This window comes from Anser cygnoides, chromosome 3, assembly GCF_040182565.1.
Source record: "Anser cygnoides isolate HZ-2024a breed goose chromosome 3, Taihu_goose_T2T_genome, whole genome shotgun sequence".
Lineage (NCBI taxonomy): Eukaryota > Metazoa > Chordata > Aves > Anseriformes > Anatidae > Anser > Anser cygnoides.
The window spans coordinates 85,307,910-85,333,503 of NC_089875.1; the positions used below are offsets into that span (position 1 = coordinate 85,307,910).

A 25,594-nucleotide genomic window follows, 5' to 3' on the forward strand; every position below is an offset into this window, starting at 1 on the left:
GAACCAATTTTCTTACTCATCAAATTTGCTCACAGAGTAGCTGTCTTGAAGAAAGGATTAGACAGGGAAATTTTCCCGGTAATAAATTTAAAGAGACATTAGCATCTTGTAAGACCATGTCCCAGATGATTCAATGACAACCAGTTAAAGGCATTTACAGAATTGAGTTTGTGCAATAACAACATAGCTAACAAACTACATAATGAAAGAGGAAAAGAAAAACAAGAAAATATTTATTGACATAGCATGTGCATTGTATAACATCTTAATATAGTGAAGGTTTGCATTTATTTTCCCAAATGAGCTGTAGTTTTGTGCAGTTAAAAATATTATAAAAACACATTTTTTGAAGTTTGCTGTCACTTTTAAAAAAGTTAAGAACATTAAAGAATCATAAAAGCTACCTCTTAAGGTTTTTAGCCTAAATACTATCTCATACTTGGAGCAAAATGCTGGTGCAAATAAAAATGAAAACCAGGGACTCAAATGTGCTTCCAAATCCTTTGAGATTATTGTGCAATTTTAAGCTTTCAATCTAATAATATATATATATATTATTCCTTAGTCCAGTAGGTTGTAGATGGAAGTATCTGCAATATGGTGTGCTTTAAAATTAGAAGCAGTTGACTACATTTCTACAAAGCTACCAAACATACTAAAGGTATTTGAAAAAAAATATTGGCTAGGCTTTGCAGATACATGCAAAATGTGGAACCAATGCTTAAACACTTCAAGTTTGGGATTTATTTATTTTCTTTTTTTTCCAACAGGGAACAGCCTTGGCAGAAATCCCACCAAATTGTCAGGTTTGGAAACGTTCACATGGAAGAAATTGGCGTCACTTACCACCCTCTCGGTGACGCGGTGTGCCGGGAGGTTCGTGCCACCGACCCTTTTGGCTCTGTTCCTTCCCAAGGACCCTGACGTACCGAGCACAAGCACAATCCCTGCAACTTTGGGCAAGGACTGTAGGTCAGGGTTCACAACTGCTGCCTGTCAGTGGTCCCTGCCAGAACATGAACCCTCCCTCTCACAGCCTTTTCCTTGGTGCTTTTAGCTGGGAAGAACAGCCCCATGCTTAACAGTGAAAGGAGATGTTCATGCAACTTATGATTTTTACATCTTAGCATGCACTGTTGTGCCTTTCCCACCTGCCAACTCTTTCTTACAGTAGGTCCTTCTGCTACCTCACGGCCATTTACTTTTCACTTTCTTTATCCCTCATACACCACCTCCTTCTTCCTGGTCTTCTGTAACATCGACTTCTTTTGCTGTCTCTTTCTGTAGTAATTGCTGCTTGCAGCAAGCTGATTCCTTATCAGCAGAGTAGGAGGAAGACCCCAGCTGCTCCTTTCCTCCACTTTTAAAAGAATTATTTTATTACTTGGCCATATTCTGGGTTGATTTATACTCTATACAGACTCAAATCTGTAGAATTTGTATGGTAAGTTATGAAGTGAGTTAAGGAGAAGCTTTAAGCAATTTTTAAAGCATCGGGTACCCTATACCTCATATAACAGAAATAAATTTTACTAGCTAATATTGTGTTTTTCTTTTGTAAGATAACAAACTTAGACTTAATTTTTCACATCCCAGATAACCCCCTTGGATTCCACTCTACTTCTCAGAGCCCAAAACTAAACACATGCACAAGTGTCTTGCAGAAGCTGGTCTGGGTGTGTTAATGGTTTGTATATGAGGCATATCCTTGGCCTGGGGAAAGCTTACAAATTGCCAGTAGCCCCTTAGCAGAAAAGGGATTTGTCTGAGGTTTTTTTGTTTTGTTTTGTTTTGTTTGTTTGTTTTGTTTTCCTAAAGCCAAGAAAACAGTTAAAGAAAAGCTTGACTCTTATGGAAAAGCATTAACGCTGAGGAAAACAAACGATGCCCACTCCAGTACTTGAAAGAGGGAAAAATCCTTTGCAGAAATATTGCAAGGGATGTGTCTCCTTCTATGCTGGGAACCCTGCCCTGATGCCTGTGCACTATCCTCCATACTAGGAACACCCCCTCGGGTATTTTGTCATAGATAACAAGATACCAACTGCAGCTCTTTGAAGGCAATCTGAGATTCTGACAGCTCAAAAGTCCTCATCCCACTTGCAGTGGCTGGTACCAATAGCCCTATGCTGGCCTCTGGGGCTGTAACAACACCTACACAAAGCATTTCCTTCTTTATTAGGCTAAATGGCATATCGAAATGTTGTCTGGCATTAGGATACGACAGCCATGAACATTTTGGCCACTGGTATCTTCCCCTTGCCTGAAGGTTCTGGCCCAGACAGCACAGCGCATGCTTTCAAATGCCATGCTTGCATGTGTCTCTGAATGTGCACTCAGACACAGGGGCTTGAATATGTATATATATAGTTGTGATTAATTCATATGTTGCACTGCTCAGCCTCTTTAATCTCTTAGTACCATAAAATAAGGCACTGGACGTCCAACATTTATCCTCTGAGGATAAACATTTGTTATCAGCCTGGTATGAGAATTTCAGGTTGTGGCTGAGGTATTTAAAGCAGATGATTATTAGAACAAGACCATTTGAAAGCTGACATCAACATTTTTCATTCTTACCTTGTCCCTGATTCCCAAACTAATAAAGAAACAATGATATTTCTTTTCCTAATGAGTACACCTAAAGACGACTCCCCAAAACAAGGGATTTACTAAGCTACTTTATCTTGATCAGTTTTGGACCTGAATCAATGTTGAGGATAAAATTCTAACAAAATCCATGGACCTATGCTGACTTATATTGATTAACAATATGGTACCTTATTTGTTACAGTAACTATGGAAAAAGGCACGTAAGAAATACATTATAGAGCCACCTAAGGAATATTGTAGGTCTGCTGCATAGAGCAAGAGCATTAAATATTGGACTGAGGTGATTTAAAATTAGTCAGTGAAGCCATATGTCTTCATAGACATAGAGATGTTAACAACAACAACAAATATAATTAACTTTAAAACCTTAGACATTAATTTCTAAACTTTAAAAAATATTAGTTTTCTGCAAACAATCATACAAGTCTAAAAAAAAAAAAAAGTTAAATGTTGCCTGGAAAGGCTAAAGTTGAAAGAAATAGTTTCTTTTAAAGTGAGATCTCTTCCAATCAATGAAATATTGCTGGAGTTATGGTATGGAAACAACTGTTAAATGTTGATGTTTTGGTAATAATATGTCAAAGAAAGTTGCCTGCCCATTCAAAGTGTCAGGTTTTATATTTTCAATCATCTGCAAAAAAGTGGGTTACTAAAAATGATCATATTTCATTGAAAAATGTTACAAGCAAATTTCAAATATACCAAGAAACAAATCATATTTTAAAATCTTGTTCTATTTTTTTTTCTTCTGCATAGGAAGAAAATTAATTTTGGTCAGTATAAACCTATCATCAAAAAATTAAATATTGCAGTGGTGAATAATTATAAAAGTAACGAAACCCAATGGATGTGATCTGAAATATTATTTTGTTACTAGATTAACATAGCACCATAACAATCCTGTGCGCTTCAAAATCTTGATACAAAATACAAGATTAAGACTTGTGTGGCAATCAACAGCATCCAATTTTTTAAAAAGGCAATTCATGTGTGAAAGTCAAGCTCTCTTTTTTCATTAACTGTGTGGTTCAGCAAACATATTGAACCAAATTATTTGATAACTACTGCTGCTACCTAGCAAGGTACCGGTTATCATGTACAGGGTAGTTCTTCCACCATTCAGAAGCTGGTATAATTTAGTTGGGAGAATTTTTTAGTTTAACCCTGTGACTCGCGTTGAGGCGGAGTCCGAATATGACATGATTAAAACTGCCCACTTTGTAAAACCATGGAAAGACATACAGAAATATTGCTTTCCAACTCCCAGAGTATCCTATCTATGCAGCTGAATTCTTATGAAGTAGTTTTAAGAACCTGCAAAAATGGTTAGCACCCAACAAAACTCTCATCCGTGGCTTTGAGGTGAAGCTCCAAATGATTGTCAAACAGCCACTTCTGAAGTCAGTGACTTTGCCTAATGGGGAAGATAAACATTTGAAAAGAAGCTAAAGCTACAGCTTTCCAAATATTAATTAGAAAGAAAATGTATATATTTAAGACCTGTATAGCTTCTCAAAGAAGGTATAAAAAGGCATTAAGTTATGCTCTGATGTTTCTTCTTCTCCCAAACATGGAAACTTCTATGTTCTTTAATTTCTCTTTGTTGTTTCTACTGAGCAATGAAGTGAAAACTTGTCTTTTAGGTCTAGTCATCGGCTACAAAAAAATTGGGGTTTCCATGGGAGTGTTCCTCCAGCAACCAGATTAGGAAACTTTCCAAAATAACAAGCACGAACTAGATTGCTGTTTTTCAACATGGAGCTGTGGTCTTTAGAAAATGCCAGAATAATTTCTTAGTCTCATGCAGTACTCTGGATCATTCTGCACAGACAGTAAAGTGATGTACACACAACTTGCATTTGAAGAATTGGAACGGAACCCTGAGAAAAGAAAATCCATTGAAAAAACATATATTGTTGGATACCAGTTTGAGAAGCTTCAATCCTTCCCCTGGGGGAAAAAAAATGACAAACAAGTGTAGTCATTTTTTTCTGACATGAACGATTTGAATTTATCACAATTGCAAATATAAATATAGTTTGGGCTTTTAAGTGCAGATCTAGGGTTGATTACAATTAAAAATACCTTGTTTGATAACTCTACCCATTCCCCAACCATTCAGCGTTACTCAAGTCACCGTAACATTACTTGTGAGCTTTGAGTTCGAAAGCATCTTGACGTAGAGTGATGTTCTTTCGGTAACTGCTGGCAGAAGATTTTCACTCTATTATAATTTGGGTGCTAGGCAAGTTAGTTTCAGCTCTCTTCAGCCTTGTGTGCAGTTCTCGTCATTCCCATGTATCCAGAAGCAAATCTGGGCATATTTAAGAGGAGTAATTCTTACTGCTACATTATAATCCTGCTGTTCCCCATTGACATCCACCCACTGATGGCCCGAATAAACAGCAATGATCTTGCGTTTCCACTTCTTTTTGTTTGGCTCCTTAAGACGGAGATAGATGCCAGATCCAGTGGAGCCGGGCTCAGCATCACAATACTGATAAAAGAGATCATTGGACTCATCAGAAATGCTACAAAATCTGTAGACGAGCTGCCCAGATCGGTCGTTGTCAAAACCCGAGAAGTGGATCATGCTCCCGGGCATCATTTTGATGGTTGGGCTGATTCCCAGCTCCATGTATTTCCTTTTGTGGGGACGCTTGAGCTCAAGAACAGCATAATCATAATCCAGGGCAATATCCCCAGAGACACCCTTAAACCAGCCTTTGGGGATGTGGGTACTCTTCACTCTGGTCCACTGGAAGGAGGGCATGCCATCTGAGGTCTCCTGCTTCCTCCCAGATCTCCTCTGCTTTCTCCCACCACCTTTGGATCGTCGCCTTAGTCCTCTGTCAACTTTAGGATCCTCTTGGGCCTCGGAAGCTTCTCTCCTACTTCTCTTAGCCCCTTTGCGCTTCCTGCCATCACCTCTGGACTTTGTTTTCATCAGGCCCACCCTCAGTCTTTTGCTGCCTTTAACGTAATCCTTGCCGTTATGCAGACAGTGGGCAGCTGTTAGCACGTGCTTGGGGGAAATGAGAATGCCACTACAGCCAGTGGAGACCTTCACAGCTGTGTTGAAGGGAAAGTTGGTCGTAAACCGTTTGTCATAGATGCTGAACCTACTATCTGTTCCGTATATCTGCCTCTTCTTCCTCAATGACTTGTGTGTAGTTGTGTTTCCAGATGGACCAGGTGTTAGTCCAAGGACATTCACTTCAGTCAGGGTCCGCGTGCCATTCTCGAAAACAGTCTCATAGGATAAGAGGTCCTTCAAGTCAGACAAGCTGGGAACTGGCAATTTTCTTTGACATTCAATTCCACATACACTGTTCAGCTCTAAGCTGGGTTTTGCTTCAAATTTAGGGTTGTCAAGGGAGAAAGTTCTTTCACTCACAATTTGGGGAATCTTCTTTAAGTGCCAAGTAAAATCTTGTTCAGTTTCTGTTCCATTAGCAAGACCCAATGTAGGCAAGAATAATATGAACACCAGTAACATGTGCTCCATTTTGTCTATTTTTTTCTAAAACAAGACAGAGAGATTTGAAAATACAGAGTTGAAATACACGCAACTATCTTAGTATCTTAAAAGCATAATCATGCAATATATACACTCAGGAAAGCCCAGCCAAATAGGAGGGACAAGTCTGCTGACTCATGGCATGCCTTTTTCCTTCAGGATCCCACAAAGGCTGCAGAAACTCTATTGTCTGTGTCTTATGGTCACATGTGGAAGGGCCCACCTAGATAGGGAGACACACCACACAAAAAGGTAACACTTTAAATCAGAAAGACAAAAAAAAAAAAAAAAAACTATTCTCATCTGTAGCTGGGAAACATGCAGAAAGAATGTAAAATTGTTAGATGTCTGCAGCAGAGCCAGAAACTGAACCCATAGCTCTTGATTCTGAGCTCAAACATTACTGAAAATACCATTTTTCTCCTTTGGCAGCAGTGATATCAGTGGCATTAACCAGCTACTAACCGCTGCCATTGGGAAAGCTGCACTCCATTCTCTTATCCTTTATTCCAATTACATGGAAACCTCAGCTGTGTAGAAAGAAAGAGCCTATGATTAAACTTTAAAAGCTAAGCAATTCAAGGGTATGTATGTGGTTAAGCTTTCTGGTTTACATTGTGATGGCAGTATAAATCAGGGCAAAGACAACCGCTTGCATTTTCTTGAGCTTTGTTTAGCATGAGTAGCCCCACACAGTGAAACAACCTGGTTACAGGCTAGCTAAAGATATAGCGTGAAAAAAAACAAAGAGGAGCATGAGTGTAACATGGGAAAAGAAGTGGTAACATCACTTTAAAAGCCAAACAATGGACCAACAACTATAATTTTGAGGCATCTACACCATGTAGACATAGTACTTGCATGTAAGAGGCAACAGCTATCACTTTTTAGCTAACTAAGCACTATGGCTCAAACACAGCTTGTTGATTCCAATGCCAAATTCAGAGGGCAGTTTTGTGCTGGCGTAGCTTTTGATGCCTTTCACCTTAGCCCACATGGAACACTGACTTTGACCTGGAGTTTACTTACTTGGATATACTTGAAACACATTTTACAACACCATATATTTACTTACCCTGGCTTTAAAGTAGCTAACTCAGGTTTTGGAGAAGATGTGTGAACCTTTGTAAGACATCTGGAGTTTACAGTGACTCACAGGCCTAAGCTCTGGGGTGCATGTAATCATACTGAAAGATATTTGAAGATGTTGAAAGCAGAGCAGTCATCCCAGTAGCAAGATTTTGCAGGGAGACACCACTTGGCCATACCAGTCTAGGTTATTGGTATTGCAAAAATGCACATATTTAAGCACTAACATTTATATACAGCATTACTTTCAAAGTATTGTTTTATTATTGCTTAATTAGTACTAAATTTGGAGAGGAATGATAATTTTACATATTTATGGATAAATAATAAGGCATCGAAATAAAGAAATACTATGATGAGAACACAGGAATAGCCTTCCTGGCCTGACCATTGGTCCATCTAGCCTAAAATCTTGTTTCTGATACTGGCCAGATAGATGCCTACGGCAGAGCACATGAATAGAGCAACCGTGTATGGCCCTCCTCCCTCATATTCTCTTCACTTAAAACCACTTGCACCCCATGGAATTTAAGCCAGAGGTAGTTTCTGTAGTGGGAGTAAACTTTGGTAGATTTCTTTTCCATGAATTTACCCAGTCTTCCCTTGAACCCCCACAAAATCTTGTATCCACAATGTTCTCCATTGAAGGGTTCCACTGCTTAACTACTTGCATTAACTACTTGCACTTCCTTTTCTTCACCTTGAGCCTGTCAGAGGCTAGCATGATTTGAAGGTAAATCATGTGATATTAATGTGGAAATGCTGATTTTAACGTGCTTTGTCCTAATATGGCTGTTGAAGAGACACAAGATATTGAGAAACTCGCTGCTTCCATCGGGCTTGAGAATGCCTTTTCTAGGTTCTCTTCCTAAAATGCTCCTCCTGTTCTCAGCTCTTCTTCAGGGTCTGGATTTTGGATAGCTTTCTGTAGCTGAATTTTGTGAGCACTAAGGAAAGTTAATTCACTAACTGCTAGTTCATATAGAAAGTCTCAGAAGTGCCTGGGCTGATGTCATTCCACCGAGATGGCTGAAGCCTTCCCAGCTGAATTCATAACGAAATTTGCTTTGTATAGAGACATCCTACAAGCAAATGGGTAAGTACTGTGCCTCCCTCCAGCCACTCGTTAAAAAGAAGAAAACAAAACAAAACACACAACCCTGAATAGATGTGTCGGAGCCTCCTGTTTGAAACACTATACTCAAGTGCTCGCTACTTATAAAGACAGTCTTGGACACCATGGTTTCCATCATTTATAATGAGCCACTTGTTGTTTGTAATGAACTAACCGGACAACTACGCTTCAGCAGAACTGGAAGAAGTCCAAGCCAAGGAGCTTGATGAAAATGGTAATTTTCATTACAGGGCAGAGTGGTCCCAGTAGGCAGCATTGTCATTTACAGCCAGGCACTTAAGGTCTGTTTACTAACCAGAACTCTACTGCTTAAGCAAGGACAACATCAAGCACAGGAAAAGACAACAGTTGCTATGGCCCTGTACAGGATCCTGGCACAGGGGGGAACGCAGGGACTTCTCTTGCCAGATAGCAAGGATGGAATTGTGTAGATGGCTGCAAAGACACCACTGCATGGTGAGAGAAGGGGAGAGGGAATACAGCCTCCAGAGGAAGGAGGAAAGGCCCAGAGAAGGCTATAAGCTGGCAAAAAGATCCCCAAAATCTTACTCTCACTTTCTGCCACGCTGTTCTTTGCTCTTCCTCCAAACCCCAGGCTCTGCCCTCTCTTTTTCTTTGCTCCTTTCCCATATAAATTTTGGGTTGGCTTACAGTAATTAGAAGCCTTCAGTCAGCTCTGCCTTTATGACAGGATGAATTGCTTCAGAGAAGATAGAAGAAGATGAAAACCAGAAAATGAAAGAGATTTTCTTGGTCCTGTGAAAATTTTGAAACTTTCCCTCTGATTTCCAAGCCCAGTGGATAACTGCAAGGACTCTGTCCTCATTCCAGCTGCCATGTATACATGTAAAGGCATTTTCAGCTCTTACATCCTGTTTCTATCATTAACCCTTTCTGCATTCACCAAACACAACCATGTCCTACCTTTCCAGGATATCTTTCAAATATCTTGTCAGCATGACCTATCTAACTCCAGAAGAATGCACCTCAAATGCTCAGGAGACAGTTTGTAGACAAGCAGTCCTGGACTATGCTTCTCTTCAGGCTATCCCAGACTGAATTTATTTGTCAGTGTAGCTCAGGAAGAAGAAAAGTTTTGTCCTTACTGCCTCATGGTGTTTTATCTTGGTTTGTTCAGAGCAGCCTGGGATTGTAGGAAAGTCAGCACAATTCACATTAGACGTGCATAAATTCAGATGCAGTTCTCAGACCACAAAATATGATAAGCTGAAACACTACCCAGCTCCTTAACTGCTTTTGGCCTTGTTCTTTAAATGGTCTGAAAGTTGGAATTGACAGTTCTGCTCTGACAAAGCAAAAGGCGGGATGTTTTTGGAAATCTCATACTCTCTGCAAAAAGCCATCACCCTAACCCTATCCACCACTGCTCCCTTCACTCCTCTGGATATCGGTGCACAGATTTCATCCTCCAGAGTGGCTTATGGAGAAAACAAACAAACAAACAAACAAAAAACACGGCGACTCCTGGCTCTTACAAAAGTTAAGCTGCTTCAGTAGGCATGAGAAGAACGAATTTTACAAGGCTTTTTGAAAACTCTTGTGGGTTTCTGAAATCACACACACAAAAAAAAAAAAAAGGAAAAAAAAAGAAAAAAGAAAAAAGAACGAGAAATGTTTTCTGTTTCCCGACGGGGGCAGGGAGAACCCCCAGCCACCCTGTGTCGGCAGCCGCTGGGTGGCGCGCCCGGACAGCACCACGGCTCGGACCGGCTCGGCACGGCTGGGCTCAGACCGGCACGGCACGGCACGGCTCGGTACGGCTCGGACGGGCACAGCACGGTTCGGCTGGGCTCAGACCGGCACGGCTCGGCTCGGCTCGGACCGGCTGGGCTCAGACCGGCACGGCTCAGACCGGCACGGCTCCTTTCGGGGTACGAGCGGCGGAGGACGAGCGCTTTGCAACTTTCGCAAACCCTGCTCAGCCCTCTCCGGGAGCCTCTCCCAGCCCCGGGGCTGGCCACCAGGCAGCCTCCGCTCCACTCTGCCCGGGGCTGCGCCTTTCTCCTCCCCTGCCAGGTTTGGGGAAGGGGCCGCAAAGGGGCGATCCCCCAACCCCACAGCCCCAGCCCGCTGCGGTCCGGGACAAGGGGAGCGGCTCCCGAGGCTGAACCTGCCCTGGGTCCCCGGCCCCGGCTGCTCTGCCCGAGCCTGATGCCCTGGGGGGACATCAGCAGGGAAACAGAGGTTGAGGGGGGAAAAAAAGAGGGGGTCGTTGGGTCTTTGCTTTTTCATCGCCCGCTCCGCTTCTGCTCACCGTTTGTGTGCATCAAGCGCTTGGAAGTCCGGCGTTTTCCTGGGAGAAGCCGAGGATTTGGAGAGGAAGGCTTCCACTCGCTAAAGCTCCTTAGCCATCCTCTGGTCCTGCGTTCAGGCGTGACCGCGGGAGGCTCTGCCTTTCTGTGGCTGATCCAAAGGAGTTCCCTCTCTCCCGAGCCTGAAAGTTAAATACCTTGGCACAGCTCTCTTGCGATTCCGAGATAAATCTGCTTCCAGCGGTGACGAATCTGGATAAAATTAGTGTCAATTCCAAAAAAGAGAGCAGGAATGGTAGCACAAATACTGCGGGGGTGAATCAGAATTAAAGGAGAGGTTGTTTTGAAATGCGAAGAGGCTCCCTCCGTGCCTACAGCCGAAGCTGCACGGAGACAAAAACCCTGAAAGAGGAATAAATGTGCCCCTCTCGTCTGTCCTGCTAGTCGCCCGTGCTTAAAAAAAAAGAAGAAAAAAAAAAAAGGGGGGGCGGGAGGGGGGGTCAGAGCAACGTGTCGCTTTTCAGTCCTATCAAAACTGCATCCCTCAGGCTAACGCGGCAGGGGCTTTACACCAAATCCTGCACAAGCCCAGGGCACCGACACCCCTCAGCCCCCCAATTTTGCCCGGTGGCAAGGACGCGGCCGCCCCCAGCCCTCCTCCTGCCCCGCTCCCCGGCCGCCGCCGCCCCGGCCAGGTGCGGGCAGCCTCCCCCCGCGGCCGTACCTGGCCCCGATGGAGCCCAGGGGAGGGGAAGCGGCCACCTCCACGTCGTGGGAGACCCCCTGCCCTGCCCCGCCGCCCCCGGCCCCGGCCCCGGCCCCGGCACCCGCCGCCGCCGAGCACCCGCGGCTACTGAGGACGGGGCGGGGGGGAGCTGCCGGGTCTTCCCGGGCGGGGGAGGGGATGGAAAAAGGGAAAAAAAAAAAAAGAAAAAAGAAAAAAAAAAAGGAGCAAGGGAGGAGGACGGCAGGGAGAGAAGGGGAGGGCTGAGGGGAGATCCCCTCGGGTGGGATGGGGTGGGATGAAGGCACGGGGCGGGGAGGCGCATCGCCGCGGAGAGACGGGGTGATCCCGCCTGGGGCTGGGGCCGGGGCCGCGGGGGAGGCGGCAGCGGCCGCCGGCTCCTCAAGCGCCCCGCGGGCCGGGCCGGGCCGGGCCTCCCCGCCCTTCCCCTCAGGGTCCCGCGGCGCCTTCCCCGCCCGGGCCCTGCTGGGTCCGCTCCTCAGGGCCCCAGCCCGTCTCCTCAGGGCCCCAGCCCCCCCAGCACCTCCCTCCTCTTCTCCCCAGTCTTCGTTCCACTCTTTCTAATGTCTCTGTCTTCCCCTGCCCAGGCTCCCGGAGCCTGTGTGGTTGTAGACGGGCAGAAAACCCAGCGCGGGGGCTGAGCTTTGGTGCCTTTTTCTTCACCCCTGCCGAGGCAGAGACCTTTGGTTGTGGGTCCATGGGCCCTGTACCACTGCAGCCCCCCTGGAGGGACCAGGAGTCCCAGCTAGTGTCCCACGGCCCCCTGCCCTACAACAAAGTTCTTCCCGTGCTGTGCAGGTGCACCACACGAAATTCACTCATTAAAGACTTTTGCAAGAGCTTAACCAGAGTCAATTCGGTGAGTTCATCTGCTGAAATCAGCTCACACTAGACGATGGCCCTCTTGATTTGCCAAAACCTGCAGGAAATTTGTGGCATTGCTAGAGATCAAGTTGAGATCTCCAGAGTACTATTTTGTTGTCGTAATCATAAGAATATCCTTCCTTTCAAAGACTTAACTTTTGAAATTTAGTGGAACTAATTGTATACATAGGTTGGAAATGAGGCATTGGCCAGGAACTGCAGCCTAAAGTTTTATTTCAAATCTTCGGGTTGATTTCTTCAAAATGTTATTTTTTTTGCAGGTCTGCTTTTGTTGCTGCTTGTGTGTACGACTTAAAAGTGTAATACTAATTATTTATGCACCTGAGAAAATGAGCTGAAGGGTTCCCAGTTCAGTTGACAAGGGAAGAAAGAAATTAATATTACCTGGTAGTTATGTTTTACAAGCAATTTCTTGAACATAATCACTTTCACACTGGGTCAGGCCAAAGGCTTTGCTAGACCAAAAGGCTCTGCAAGAGCATTAGTATAGGGCAAGATCAAGCCCTATATCAAGTAGTCCCCTTGAGCACTTTCCCTACCACCAATATTTTAAACTCAGAGGTTTCCTGTGACAAATGTAGTTTCTACTCACTTAATAACCTTTGCTGGGTTTCTCTGTCAGGCACTTGGCCATCTTCCCTTAAACCTCGGTAGGCCTTCAGCATTCACAACTGCCTGTGGTGGCAGGTTCCACAGGTCAACCAAGGGTTGTCCACCACAGCCGCTCTCTCACTCCCCCTCCTCAAAGAGAAAGGGGGAGAAAATACAATAAGAAGGGCTCAAGGGTTGAGATAAGGACAGGGAGATCACTCAACAACTATTGTCATGGGCAAAACAGGCTCAGCATAGGGAGATTAGTAAATTATATTGCCTATTACTAACAAGCTAGAGAAGTGAGAAACAAAGGAAAGAAACTATAAACACCTTCCCTCCACCCACCCTCTTCTACATCCTTCCCCTGAACAGCACAGGGGAACAGGGACTGGGGGCTGCGGTCAGTCCCTGATGCTTCGTCCCCGCAGCTCCCTCACGGTCCCTCTTGTCCCCTGCTCCATGCGGGGTCCCTCCCACGGGATGCCGTCCTGCCCGAACTGAGCCTGCGGGGGCTGCCCACAGGCAGCAGCTCTTCAACAACTGCTCCCACACGGCTCCGTACCACGGGGTCCATCCCCCAGGAGCAAACTGCTCCAGCACGGGTCCCCCACGGGCGGCAGCTCCCCCCAGACCCCCTGCTCCTGCGTGGGCTCCTCTCCACGGGCTGCAGCTCCGGCCCGGGGCCTGCTCCTGCGGGGGCTCTCCATGGGCCGCAGCCTCCTCCAGGCCACATCCACCTGCTCCACCGGGGGCTCCTCCACGGGCTGCAGCGTGGAGATCTGCTCCGTGTGGGACCCGTGGGCTGCAGGGGGACAGCCTGCTCCACCAGGGGCCTCTGCACAGGCCGCAGGGGAACTGCTGCTGCCTGCCTGGAGCACCTCCTGCCCTCCTGCTGCACTGACCTGGGGGGCTGCAGGGCTGCTTCTCACTCCTCTCTCTCCCAGCTGCTGTTCCAGCAGTTTTTTTTGTTGTTGTTGTTGTTTTTTCTGTTTTTTTTTTCCTGTTTTTTTTTTTTTTTTCTTCCTTTCTTAAATATGCCCTCACAGAGGCACAAACAACACTACTTATTGTCTTGGCTCTGGCCAGCAGCTGCCCTTATAGGGCAGCTTCTTCTCACAGAAGTCAGCCCTATGGCCCCCCGCTACCAAAACCTTGCCACGTAAACCCCCAACAATTGGCTTGGCTCTAGACAGCGGCGGGTCCCTTTGGAGCCGGCTGAAACTGGCCCTTATCTAACATGGGGCAGCTTCTGGATTCTTCTCACAGAAGCCACCTCTGCAGCCCCCCACTACCAAAACCTTGCCACATAAACCCACTACAGTCACAATGAGATCTCCCCAGAGCTTTCTCTTCTCTGGGCTGAACACGCCCAGCTCTCTCAGCCTTTCTTCATAGGAGAGGTGCTCCAGCCTTCTGATCATCTTTGTAGCCTGCCTCTGGACTTGCTTTAACAGGTCCACATCCTTCTTTTGCTGGGGGCCCCAAATCTGGACACAGTACTCCACGTGGGGCCTAACAGGAGCAGAGCAGAGGGGGACAAGCACCTCCATCGCCCTGCTGGTCACACCTCTTTTGATGCAGGCCAGGAGCAGTTGGACTTCTGGGCTGCTAGCACACGCTGCTGGCTCATATTGAGCCTTTAGTCCACCAGAACCCCCAAGTCTCTCTCCACAGGGCTGCTCTCAATGAGATCTTCTCCCAGTCTGTCCTCATGTCTGGGATTGCCCCAACTCAGGTGCAGTACCTTGCACTCGGTCTTGTTGAACCGCATGCAGTTCACATGGTCCCACTTCTCCAGCCTGTCCAAGTTCCTTCTGTTGTACCAACTCTACCACTCAGTTTGGTAGTTTCTGTCCTTGGCAGTTTCCAACACTCAGCTAGACAAAGCCACAGCTGACCTGATCTGACTATCTAGGTTATAGTATTGCTTCAGGTGGGAGGCTGGACTGCATGGCCTGCAGAGGTCCCTCTCAACCAATAGTTAGTTCTATGATTCTTTACCTCAAGATGCAAGCAAAATGCTATTTCTGTGGCAGTACTGTGTTGTTCTCTGTTTTGTTCTCTATTGATTTCCTGAACCTTTGTGGCAATTTATTTATTTATTTATTTATTTTGACAGACGTTGAGCACTAAGCTGGTGCTCCTATGGAACCATTTCCAAAACTCCAGAACTTTCTCTCCTGAGAAGTAACAACCAGATGACCTTCCTTTTCATATGTGAAGTAAAGATCATTTTTCCCCATGTGGGCCATTTTGCATTTATCTACATTAAAATACATCTGCCTTTTTATTTCTCTGTCTTCACCAACTTTTTCTGCAATTCTTCAAGATTGGCTCTTTGTCTTTATCAATCTCAATAACTTGGTAACCTCATCAGACTTTGTGACCCGACTACTCATCCCTTCCAGATCATTTATGAATATGCTGAATAGTGCAGGGCACAGCAGGTTGTTATTGGTACTTGTCACCTCTACAAGAATTGGCTGCTTAGTACTATGTTTCCTATTTTTCAGAAAATTTGGCTATCAAATGTTTGTTTCTGTTTAGTGAACACAGGGTAATGGGACCAGTGTGCTTCTGCTGTATCGCTCCACTCTCTCTTGCTTTCTGAATTTGCTGTAGGTTATTTTGTGCTTTCCAGTAAAAACTGGAAGAAGCAGCTAATAATAATTGATTTGACTCTTGCTTTCACACTCCTATCTCATATCAGGACACTCCTATCTCATATCAGGACATTGCTATCTCATATCTGACACTCACTGAAAGCTCTCAAGATAAATGAAAAGTCTGTAAAAGTTATTTTGGAAAAAATAGACTGTGTTAATGAACATAACCTCTATTTTTTTTTTAACCTTGTTCTTGAATCCAGTTTCATTATTAATATTTTCTTTCTTGAAATAATGAGATTATACATTTTGGATAATTCTTATTACAAATTTAGAGATTTTTTTTGGGGGGGGAATTAATTCTCATATTAAAAATTACCTCAAAATAACTAGTTTGAAGCAAAGAATATATATTTCAAGTAATGGTACTTTAGAAGCATACTGTATAATATATATGGTAGGGCTGTAAAAATATAATTGTTGGAAAAGTTCCAGCATGCTAATTTTATCCTTCAGAAGTAATTTTATCTCATTAGAAGATTAGTGAGCCCTTATGGTATTTATACATGTTCCAAAAATAAGTTTGACATCATATACCAACTGAGAGACATTCGGCTGGAACTGAGCTTTGAAAGACTGACACCTAAAAAAGAAACAAGAGAAAGTGAAAATGAAAAGCAAATCAGCACTAACAACAGGATTCTACTGACTTCTATCAAAATTTATCCCTGTATATCTATGAAGAAAATAAAGCAAGTTTTTACCACCAGGTTTGTACCTTGCATTTGAGTGCATTCACAGAACTGTAATATTCTTAGCTTAAAGTACATAATCCTCCAAATGAGCTACAAAGTGTTTCCAAATAAGATTTTCCTGGAATTTTTTGCATGTAGAAATTTGAGATAGGAGCTTCAACTTTCCATTTGGGCAGCATACACAGGGCGTGGATGTACCGACTGGGCAGCCACTCCTGGAATGCAGTCTGGCCTTATGACACTGGACTAACATTCTGCTCTCATGCGGGTCTTACACACATGTGAATAATTTTTGATCATAACAAGAAAATGCCTTGTCCACTATCTCAGAATTGTATTCCATGTAGTGCATTATGCCTCAGCAGAAAGATATACCTACCCACAAAATACTCTTTCACATATGAATGGTGGGAAGAGAAAACAGGCAAGTGCAACTCAGGAAACAAAAAAAAAAAGAAAAGGGGGGGGGGGGGGGGCAAGGGGGTCAAAAAGAATGCAAATGCCTGTAGCCAAATTGAAAGTTCAATGCGTAGTCCCTAACCATATTGGATGAGTAGGGAGTAAGTCAGCTTTCCTCTCTCTTCCTTTCTTTTATTCAGTCCCTCCAGTACTGATGTGTACAGGTTATTCCAAAACAAGTGATTACTTGGATAGTGCAGGTAAATCCCTTATCTTCACACTTTAGTTCTCAGACTTCATCTGGGTACTCTTCCAGTTCAGCTGATAGCATATGTTTCACATCCTTTCTACTTTTCCTGCCCCAAGAACACAATTTTTTATGAGCTTTAACACTTTTCCAGTCCCCCAACACTACACTTGGGATAACTCATTGGCTCATAATGAATGGTTGTGAGATAATTCCTACTGCTTTCCGAACAAAGGGATGTGAAATACAATAGATCTTTCTTACACGATCAAGAATGGTCTCCATGGCAGTGTCTCTTCTGTGGGAGCTTGTTGCCACAGAAGCCCTTTTGTTATGTGGACCAGTTGGGGTTGGTTATTGTGCTGCTCAGAGGTTCCTGTGACACAATGCTGACTGGTTAGACTAAGACACGGAATGAAACAGACCTCTGTTAGAGACCCTGGCTTTGAGGACCTGGAAAATACACAAGAACCACAATAAACTGCATCATTTTTAAAGAGTGTGCACAGAAAGGAGAAAGAAGACGACAACGGTATCACTAGCTGAGGAGGATTCTGCATAGACCAATGGGCTATCACAGTGCAGGCTGGCAAGATAGTTATTACTTTTAAATTGGTTATAGGTATACAAGGGAGTATGGTGCCAGAAACAAGGATAAGAGCAATGGATGCGATGTCATCAATGCAGGAACTTACAGATGAAAACAAAAGGTGGGATGTGAAACTCGGGTCATCTGTTTGTAACCTGATTTTCACAATGTGAGTCTATGAACTAGATATATGTTTAAATAATAGACCAGGAGAAAAGAAAGACAACAAACCTACCGCTTTGTAGTAGTACAAACAGAAAAATCCCATTTCTGACTTAAAACTATGTCAAACTTGTGACATAGAGAATGCTCTCTTCAGAGAGGCAGCAAGCAAAAATAAATGTGGAAATATATAAGCATATGACCCACAGGAGAGAGGCTCTTCTAACTTCACAAAATGGAAGTGAGTTAAAAGCTCGGCCACAAGCTAAGTCCTGCCTTTCCTAGTTTTTAGTTCCCCCAGGAACAGCAGCTAAAAAAAAAGCTGGACAGACTCGTTGCTCTGAGATTCATATGTTTAGTAGAAGAGCACAGTTGGTTGTTCACTCATCATTGCTAGAAGAGCAAAACCTAAAGGTCTTACCTGGTATGTAGCATCATGGATATTATATACACATACACATTTTCCTTACAGAAAAATTCCACAAGGAGAGGTATTTCTGGAGATGTGTCAGATGGCAAATATTTTTATACACATGATGTGTTGGCAAGTTGCAGGCAGGTACAGTTGGGCCGGAGGGGGAACAAAACCACCACCAATGAAAATCCCACCATTTTTTTGAGCTTACTACTTGAAAGCAAATGGTTTCCTCCAACTGACATTCCCATTGCATTCAGAACACCAGTTTTACTGGAAAATACAGTGAACTGTAGATTGTATACAGAGTACTATGATATGAATCAATGACATTTTGATGCAAGGAGAAAAGTGCATGACCAGAGACTCGAAGAAGCTTTGGAAAAAGAACTGACTTTGCCTGGCTAAAGCCAAATACTCATTCCCTCTGCAAGCCTTTAGATTGCTATAATGGAAACAACATACCACAGAGGAAAATTAATAAAGTGATGTTGACATGTTAGATAAAATAAGATTTTTAGCTACCATCAGCATGATTGACCCAACAGAGGAGAAAGGGATTCCAGGGAAAGAGGAATTAGCGAGGGACATTGTGCCTAATCTCACTATTCAAACTAGCAGAGGGTCAGCGGAAGTGAAATGCACATCTTAAAAAGTCTGAGAAATCAGAAGAATCAACAGCAACCTGAGAAAAAGTGACATTCAGCATAAAACTGATTGTCCATGCTATTTGCAAACAGGATATTGAAGCACTCTTCCTCTGGAAGTATGGTCAAAGTAGGAAAAGGAGAAGTTACAGAAATTACATCTTCAAGAACTCCAGAAAAAAAAAAAATCTCTCTCTCTCTATATATAAATTGAGATGTTGGCCTTGATCTATGGGTAGCAAAGAATATTGTCTTTGCTTATGTGAGGCCAGTGTTAACCGAAGGTGACCATAAACCATTTACTGCCATCACAAAGATGCCTTGGAGAGTACAAGATTAATTTCTCAGTTATCGCTGCATGATTTATAGACTGAATACAAAACTGAGAGAAAAACCATACCTTAAAAGAGCCATTTACTTAACCACATTCCAGAATAGCATCGCATCAAAAGGCAATTCTGTCTGTTTATTCTTAGTAAACTGCAGTACGAAGTAAGAGTCAAAGATAAGAGTCAAAGAAAACCTGGTGATACTATTTTCAAATTCCATTCACAACCCTAAAATAGCCATATGTTTCTGCTAAAATTATTAACAGTTTAATAGCTAGTAATGTTGAAATTTATAAGGTTTCATTTTAGACTTCAAACTTAATATTCCACTGAAATGAACACAGGCATTTTATACCTCTCAGAGCTGTAATTACTATCTGCAGACTAGGAAAACAACACTGGATTTATTGCCAAAACCCATGCTGAACACAGCCTCAGGTTTGCCAAGTATGCCTTGTTGCCACCCAGAGCGTGTTAAGCGAACATTATCTTTGGGTCTCTGAAGCTGGCAGGAGAATCTAGGGCTAAACAACAACCAGGACATATTTTTAATGCTTCCATCTTCTGTTTCGCATCCCACATAGTTCTCTCCTGTTCATATATTCTCACTCACCTCCACTGAGTTGGACAAGACTCAGTCATGCTAGTAACCAAGGGGGAAGTACAGCTGCAGCAACGTAATAGGGAATCTTTTCTGTGGGTGATACTATGCAGGAGACTGGAGTAAATGCTCATTACTGTCCTTCACGGCTCTAAAATCTCTGCATATTTCTAATAGTTGTAAAGCCATCTGTAGGTTTTCAGCTTGCTGCTGGAATCATTTCCACATGCTAACAACTCAGTGAATGGTTCAACAAGGAAAGGGAAGGCAGAAATGCTTTGCCCTGATCAGAGACCCCTTTGCACTTTCTCTGTGTTGACTTCTGCAGGACTGTTTGCCCAGAATCACATCTCCTGTCTGTCATTCTGGCCATGCTATTGCCCTAAGGATTCCCAAAGGTCTGGTGTCATTCCCAAAATGTTAGAAGCAGAAGTGTCTTCAAAGGCAACCCATAATAAACATGAATAGATATTAAGGGACAGCTTAGTTGTTGGTTTCTTTCTTTCTTTTTTTTTTTTTTTTTGAAAAGGCTGACCTGAATTTGACCTTTTTCTTAGTCACAGATTCACAGATTCACAGATTCACAGATTCACAGATTTCTCTAGGTTGGAAGAGACCTCAAGATCATCGAGTCCAACCTCCGACCTAACACTAAGTACTCCACTAAACCATATCCCTAAGCTCTACATCTAAACGTCTTTTAAAGACCTCCAGGGATGGTGACTCCACCACCTCCCTGGGCAGCCCGTTCCAATGCTTAATAACCCTTTCGGTAAAGAAGTACTTCCTAACATCCAACCTAAAACTCCCCTGTCGCAACTTTCGCCCATTCCCCCTCGTCCTGTCACTAGGCACGTGGGAGAATAGACCAACCCCCACCTCTCTACAGCCTCCTTTCAGGTAACTGTAGAGAGCGATGAGGTTGCCCCTGAGCCTCCTCTTCTCCAGGCTGAACAAGCCCAGCTCCCTCAGCCGCTCCTCGTAAGACTTGTTCTCCAGACCCCTCACCAGCTTGGTCGCCCTTCTCTGGACTCGCTCGAGCACGTCCATGTCCTTCCTGTAGCGAGGGGCCCAAAACTGAACACAGTACTCGAGGTGCGGCCTCACCAGAGCCGAGTACAGGGGCACAATCACTTCCCTCGACCTGCTGGCCACACTGCTTCTTATACAGGCCAGGATGCCGTTGGCCTTCTTGGCCACCTGAGCACACTGCTGGCTCATATTCAGCCGACTATCCACCAATACTCCCAGGTCCTTCTCGGCCAGGCAGCTTTCCAGCCACTCATCTCCCAGCCTGTAGCTCTGCTTGGGGTTGTTGCAGCCCAGGTGCAGGACCCGGCACTTGGCCTTGTTGAACTTCATGCAGTTGACCTCAGCCCATCGCTCCAGCCTATCCAGATCCTCCTGCAGAGCCTTCCTGCCCTCGAGCAGATCGACACACGCACTTAGCTTGGTGTCATCTGCAAACTTACTGAGGGTGCACTGGACGCCCTCATCCAGATCATCAATAAAGATATTAAAGAGGACCGGCCCCAGTACCGAGCCCTGGGGGACTCCACTAGTGACCGGCCTCCAACCAGATTTGACTCCATTCACCACAACTCTCTGGGCCCGGCCATCCAGCCAGTTTCTAACCCAGCGAAGCGTACGCCAGTCCAAGCCCCGAGCAGCCAGTTTCTTGAGGAGAATGTTGTGGGGAACGGTGTCAAAAGCCTTACTGAGGTCAAGGTAGACCACGTCCACAGCCTTTCCCTCATCCACCAAGCGCGTCACTTGGTCATAGAAGGAGATCAGGTTCGTCAAGCAGGACCTGCCTTTCACAAACCCATGCTGACTGGGCCTGATCGCCTGCTTGCCCTGCAAGTGCCGCGTGATGACCCTCAAGATAATCTGCTCCATGAGCTTCCCCGGCACTGAGGTCAAACTGACAGGCCTATAGTTCCCCGGGTCTGCCCTCCGGCCCTTCTTATAGATGGGCGTCACATTGGCTAGCCGCCAGTCAACCGGGACCTCCCCCGATAGCCAGGACTGCCGATAAATGATGGAAAGCGGCTCGGCCAGCTCCTCCGCCAGTTCTCTCAGTACCCTTGGGTGGATCCCATCCGGCCCCATCGACTTGCGCACATCCAAGCTCCGTAGTAGGTCGCCAACCATTTCCTCATGGATAGCGAAGGCCACATCCTGCTCCCCATCCCCTTCCACCAGCTCAGGGCACTGGGTGTCCGGAGAACAACCGGTATTGCCGCTAAAGACTGAGGCAAAGGCGGCATTAAGCACCTCAGCCTTTTCCTCATCCTTAGTAACTAGGTTTCCCCTCGCATCCAGTAAAGGATGGAGATTCTCCCTAGTCCTCCGTTTCGCGTTGATGTATTTGTAAAAGGATTTTTTGTTGTCAAAACAAGTCCTCCTAAGATTGTCCTGCAACCCATCCTCTTTCACTGTCACTTGTTACACTCCCAGCTTCAGGCGAGGTGCATCCTTATGCAGCCACAAAGAGACTGACCGCTGCCTCTCTCAGAGGAGTAGCAAAGCGACAAAGACAAGACAGAAGGGGGCAAGCTACAGCATGTATTTTTTTCACATGTAACAGGCAAAGAACTAACAAAATATGTTAATTGCCCTGACAAAACACATAAATAAATAAATAAATAAATAAAAATGCAATTGTTGTTTTGTTCAGAAGCTGTTTGGGAAGACTGTAAATTTTGGGATAAGTCTGGAGGCTAGTTGGAAAAACAAGAGCTGAGTTAACCATGGCGTGAGCTGAATCTTTTTGAGAGGATGTTCTGCTTTTATTCATTCCTGCCTCAAAACTCTCTAGCAGGTTGTCAAGCTATAATGCTCACAATGAAACATGCAATGCAAGCAGGGGAGTGTGGAATGCTAATGATAGTTGGAAGCTGCTTCTATCAGATCAGTGTTTTCAGAAGTGTTATTTGTACCATACCAAATCAATAGTAGTTTATTGGAATCCTTATTATCCCAGAACACCCACACTTTTTGTTTTGAATGACTTTGTGAATTAACTGTACTACAGAATCCGTCTTTGGTGGCAACTTCCACAACCCTATGGATTATTTCATACCAATGTAATATTCATCCCCATTGATTTATTTGGTCTACTTGGTGATGCAACTGATAAGGTATGAGAGACAAACTCAAAGCCCAAGCAAGATAGTGGGAGGGCTTTTTTTCACTTCATGGGTCTTTTTATCTGGTCTCAGGAGAGACATATGAAAACTTTGGGGGAAATTTAATAACCACATAGATTCTGTTCCTCTACCCATTACAAGTTTTTGCTTCTGATTATCTCTGTAGCTCCTAGTCTCCTTGCATACTTTGTCCGTATTAAAGTAAAACAGATGCGAGAAGATTGACTTTAGAATGAATTTCATGCAAGTTAAAATAAATGGAAAATTATAGCCCCAACTTGTAATGGAAAACTGATACTCATCTTAAGAATTATCACTCATCCACATACCTCTGCTCGGCCAAGATTTTTAAACTAACAACTGCACATGACTCACTTACCAAATCCTCATTAACAGTATGTATAGCCAAAACTCCCTGAGATGGGGTTTCTCTGCCTCTTGTGTTTGTACAGATCTCACCTCGTTTTCAGCAGAGGCCAACACTTATACACGTTCAGATTATTACCAGAAGTTGTGGGACTACTCACTGGATAATCCTTCTCTATCACAGCAAGTGTAAGCTATTTGTCTTCATCTGTGGCTTGTCCCCATTTCACTTTCATGAAGATGCTGATCATTATTACAGTGCTGACTCCCCTTTCTGCTTGTAACATCATCTGGTATCTTTTACTCATTATATGTCTGAGCACTGTTCATTTGGTTTTGGTGTTGGCTCTCAGCTCTCTATTTCACTTTGAAAAGAGCTTCTCTTTTAATTTATATGCCCCTTCAAATCCTTCCTCAAAGCTCTACCTTTCAGTGACACCTAGAGAATATTTATCACATTTAGGCTATCGATGGGCTGGAACCAAGCACACTGACCATTATCACTATATATCCATAGTGTCCATTTTGCCCATATCCCATGAAAGATATGTACCAGCAGATGACTGTATCGTCCTGGTTTAGGATGGAGATTCTATAAGCAATAATAACACAAATCAATTTTTGCAGCAGGTGATGAAATATAAATGTGTACATATATTATTTCAGTTGCCACGATATTGGTTTTGGGAGAGATTTAAATATATGTAGTTATTCTGCTTGTGCCAGTACCTCTTCCGTTTTAATCATAATTACTGACACCACACTGCTGCAAGCAACAGCTCTGCATTTCCATGTGAAAATCTTGATTTCAGTAATTCATGAACTGCATGGAAAATATTTCTTTTGTTGAAAACTGGCATTCAAGCTACAGTCTAGAAACAGTTCCTGTTTAAACCTATTTTGTTACTTCAGAAATGTTATCTAAGAACACAAAAGATACCATTGCTGTTCCAGAAAGCATGCGTTCATTTTTCCATGTTCAGCACTGCCTTTGATGACATTGTTCTGTATTTCAATTATCTATAATATGAACTTTTAAAAATATAATTCATTTACTGTGTATCAGCTTTGTACTTCCTTGCCCTTTGATAGTTACTGCTGAGTAGCAGTAGGAAGCCTGCAGTACCATAGATTAGAGAAAGAATTGTAGAATGCCAAAAAGCATATGGAAATGCCTGTTTCTTTGATTTACTTTGGCAGATACATGTTGATATCTATATGCCTAATTTACAGACTCACTCCAGAACAAAATGGCTTTTGCCTTGCAAGTTAAATAAGCTCCTAGCCAGGAGAAAGGCTTCCCAGTTTCTAACAGAATAAACAAAACAGAGTCTTCCATGACATTTTAAAACTCCTCCAGAGAGTAAGGTTCCCCAGTCAGTGAGCTCTTCTCTCAGCTCATTTGTAATTCCTCCTTCAAGTTTATTTCCTTTTTTCTCCACCCTGGGAGAGCCTTGCAGTCTGTAGACTTTTACTCCAGCCTGTCTTGGGCTGTACAACCCTTGCAGCAGCTAAGCAAAGCTACAGATCTCTGGGTCTCAATCAACTGTTCTGCACTTTTGCTGCCAGATCTGTCAAATCACAGGAGTTAAAAAACAAAGGCCCAGGCTGGTTAGCTTGACTTGGATATAGCACATGATCAGAGACTGCCAGATGCCAAATTTTTCCACACTTGGAGACATTTGGCTGAGAACTAATGCATATTCTTCGCTACCTGGAACCTGCTGAACATCTGAGTGGGGATGCAGCAGCTAGCAATATTTAGAAAGGGAGCATCTACCTTTTGTAAACATCATAAGCTTCATACCCATTGAAGGTCAAGCAGCAAGTTATTCAAAATTCCCAAGCTGAGTGATTACACAGTCCTAGAATAATGATAATCATTGTCTACATTCTGGCATAAGTATACTCGTAAATAGAGCTTTGTACATGATACATATGTGGACATTTTAAAAGACCAAATAATGCAGGCATATCCTGTCTGTGATATTGCTAAATGCTTAATTTAACTAATTCATTTGATGAACTTGAGTGTCCTGTGACACGAAAGTGCACTGCATATTCCACATGAGTGATCTGAAACTAAAGAAGAAAATATAATGGGTCAGATTTTCAGAGAAAATTCACAACCCTCTAATTATTTTCAAATTATATGTACAAGCAGAGCCCATCACAAATTCAATTATATGTGCAAACTCGTTGAGTGGAGGTCACACCATCTTCTGCATAGGAAAACTCCCCTAGGACAGTAGACCACTCATCCAGATTATTCACAGGGCTGCTGAAAGCCAAGCTTTTTAAAGATCACCAAATTCAGAAAGGAGGCAATCAAACCATGAAAGTTAAAGGAACAAATAATTATTCCTTATTAACCCTTATGAGACGATCAAAGAAAATGATGTTGGTTTAATCTAAACCTTCTCCTTCATCTTTCATTCCCAGCTAAAATATCTTGCACAGTGCAGTGAAATA

General features: G+C 43.7%; 1 protein-coding gene across 5 annotated transcripts; it reads right to left on the reverse strand.

Moving 5' to 3' along the window:
• Positions 1-203: 203 nt before the first annotated feature.
• Positions 204-11,518, reverse strand: PRSS35 (serine protease 35). Of its 5 annotated transcripts, none has more exons than XM_048079860.2 (3): positions 11,355-11,518; positions 10,633-10,882; positions 204-6,136 (listed from the first exon to the last, which is right to left on the reverse strand). In XM_048079860.2, the coding sequence occupies exon 3, from the start codon at positions 6,119-6,121 to the stop codon at positions 4,880-4,882; it is 1,242 nt and encodes a 413-aa protein (XP_047935817.2). In that variant the 5' UTR covers positions 6,122-6,136; positions 10,633-10,882; positions 11,355-11,518; the 3' UTR covers positions 204-4,879. The 5 variants fall into 5 exon arrangements, with proteins under 5 accessions (XP_047935817.2, XP_047935819.2, XP_047935818.2 ...); XM_048079862.2 differs by having other exon boundaries at positions 10,633-10,812; positions 11,355-11,513; XM_048079861.2 differs by having other exon boundaries at positions 10,633-10,861; positions 11,355-11,512.
• Between the last annotated feature and the right edge of the window lie 14,076 nt (positions 11,519-25,594).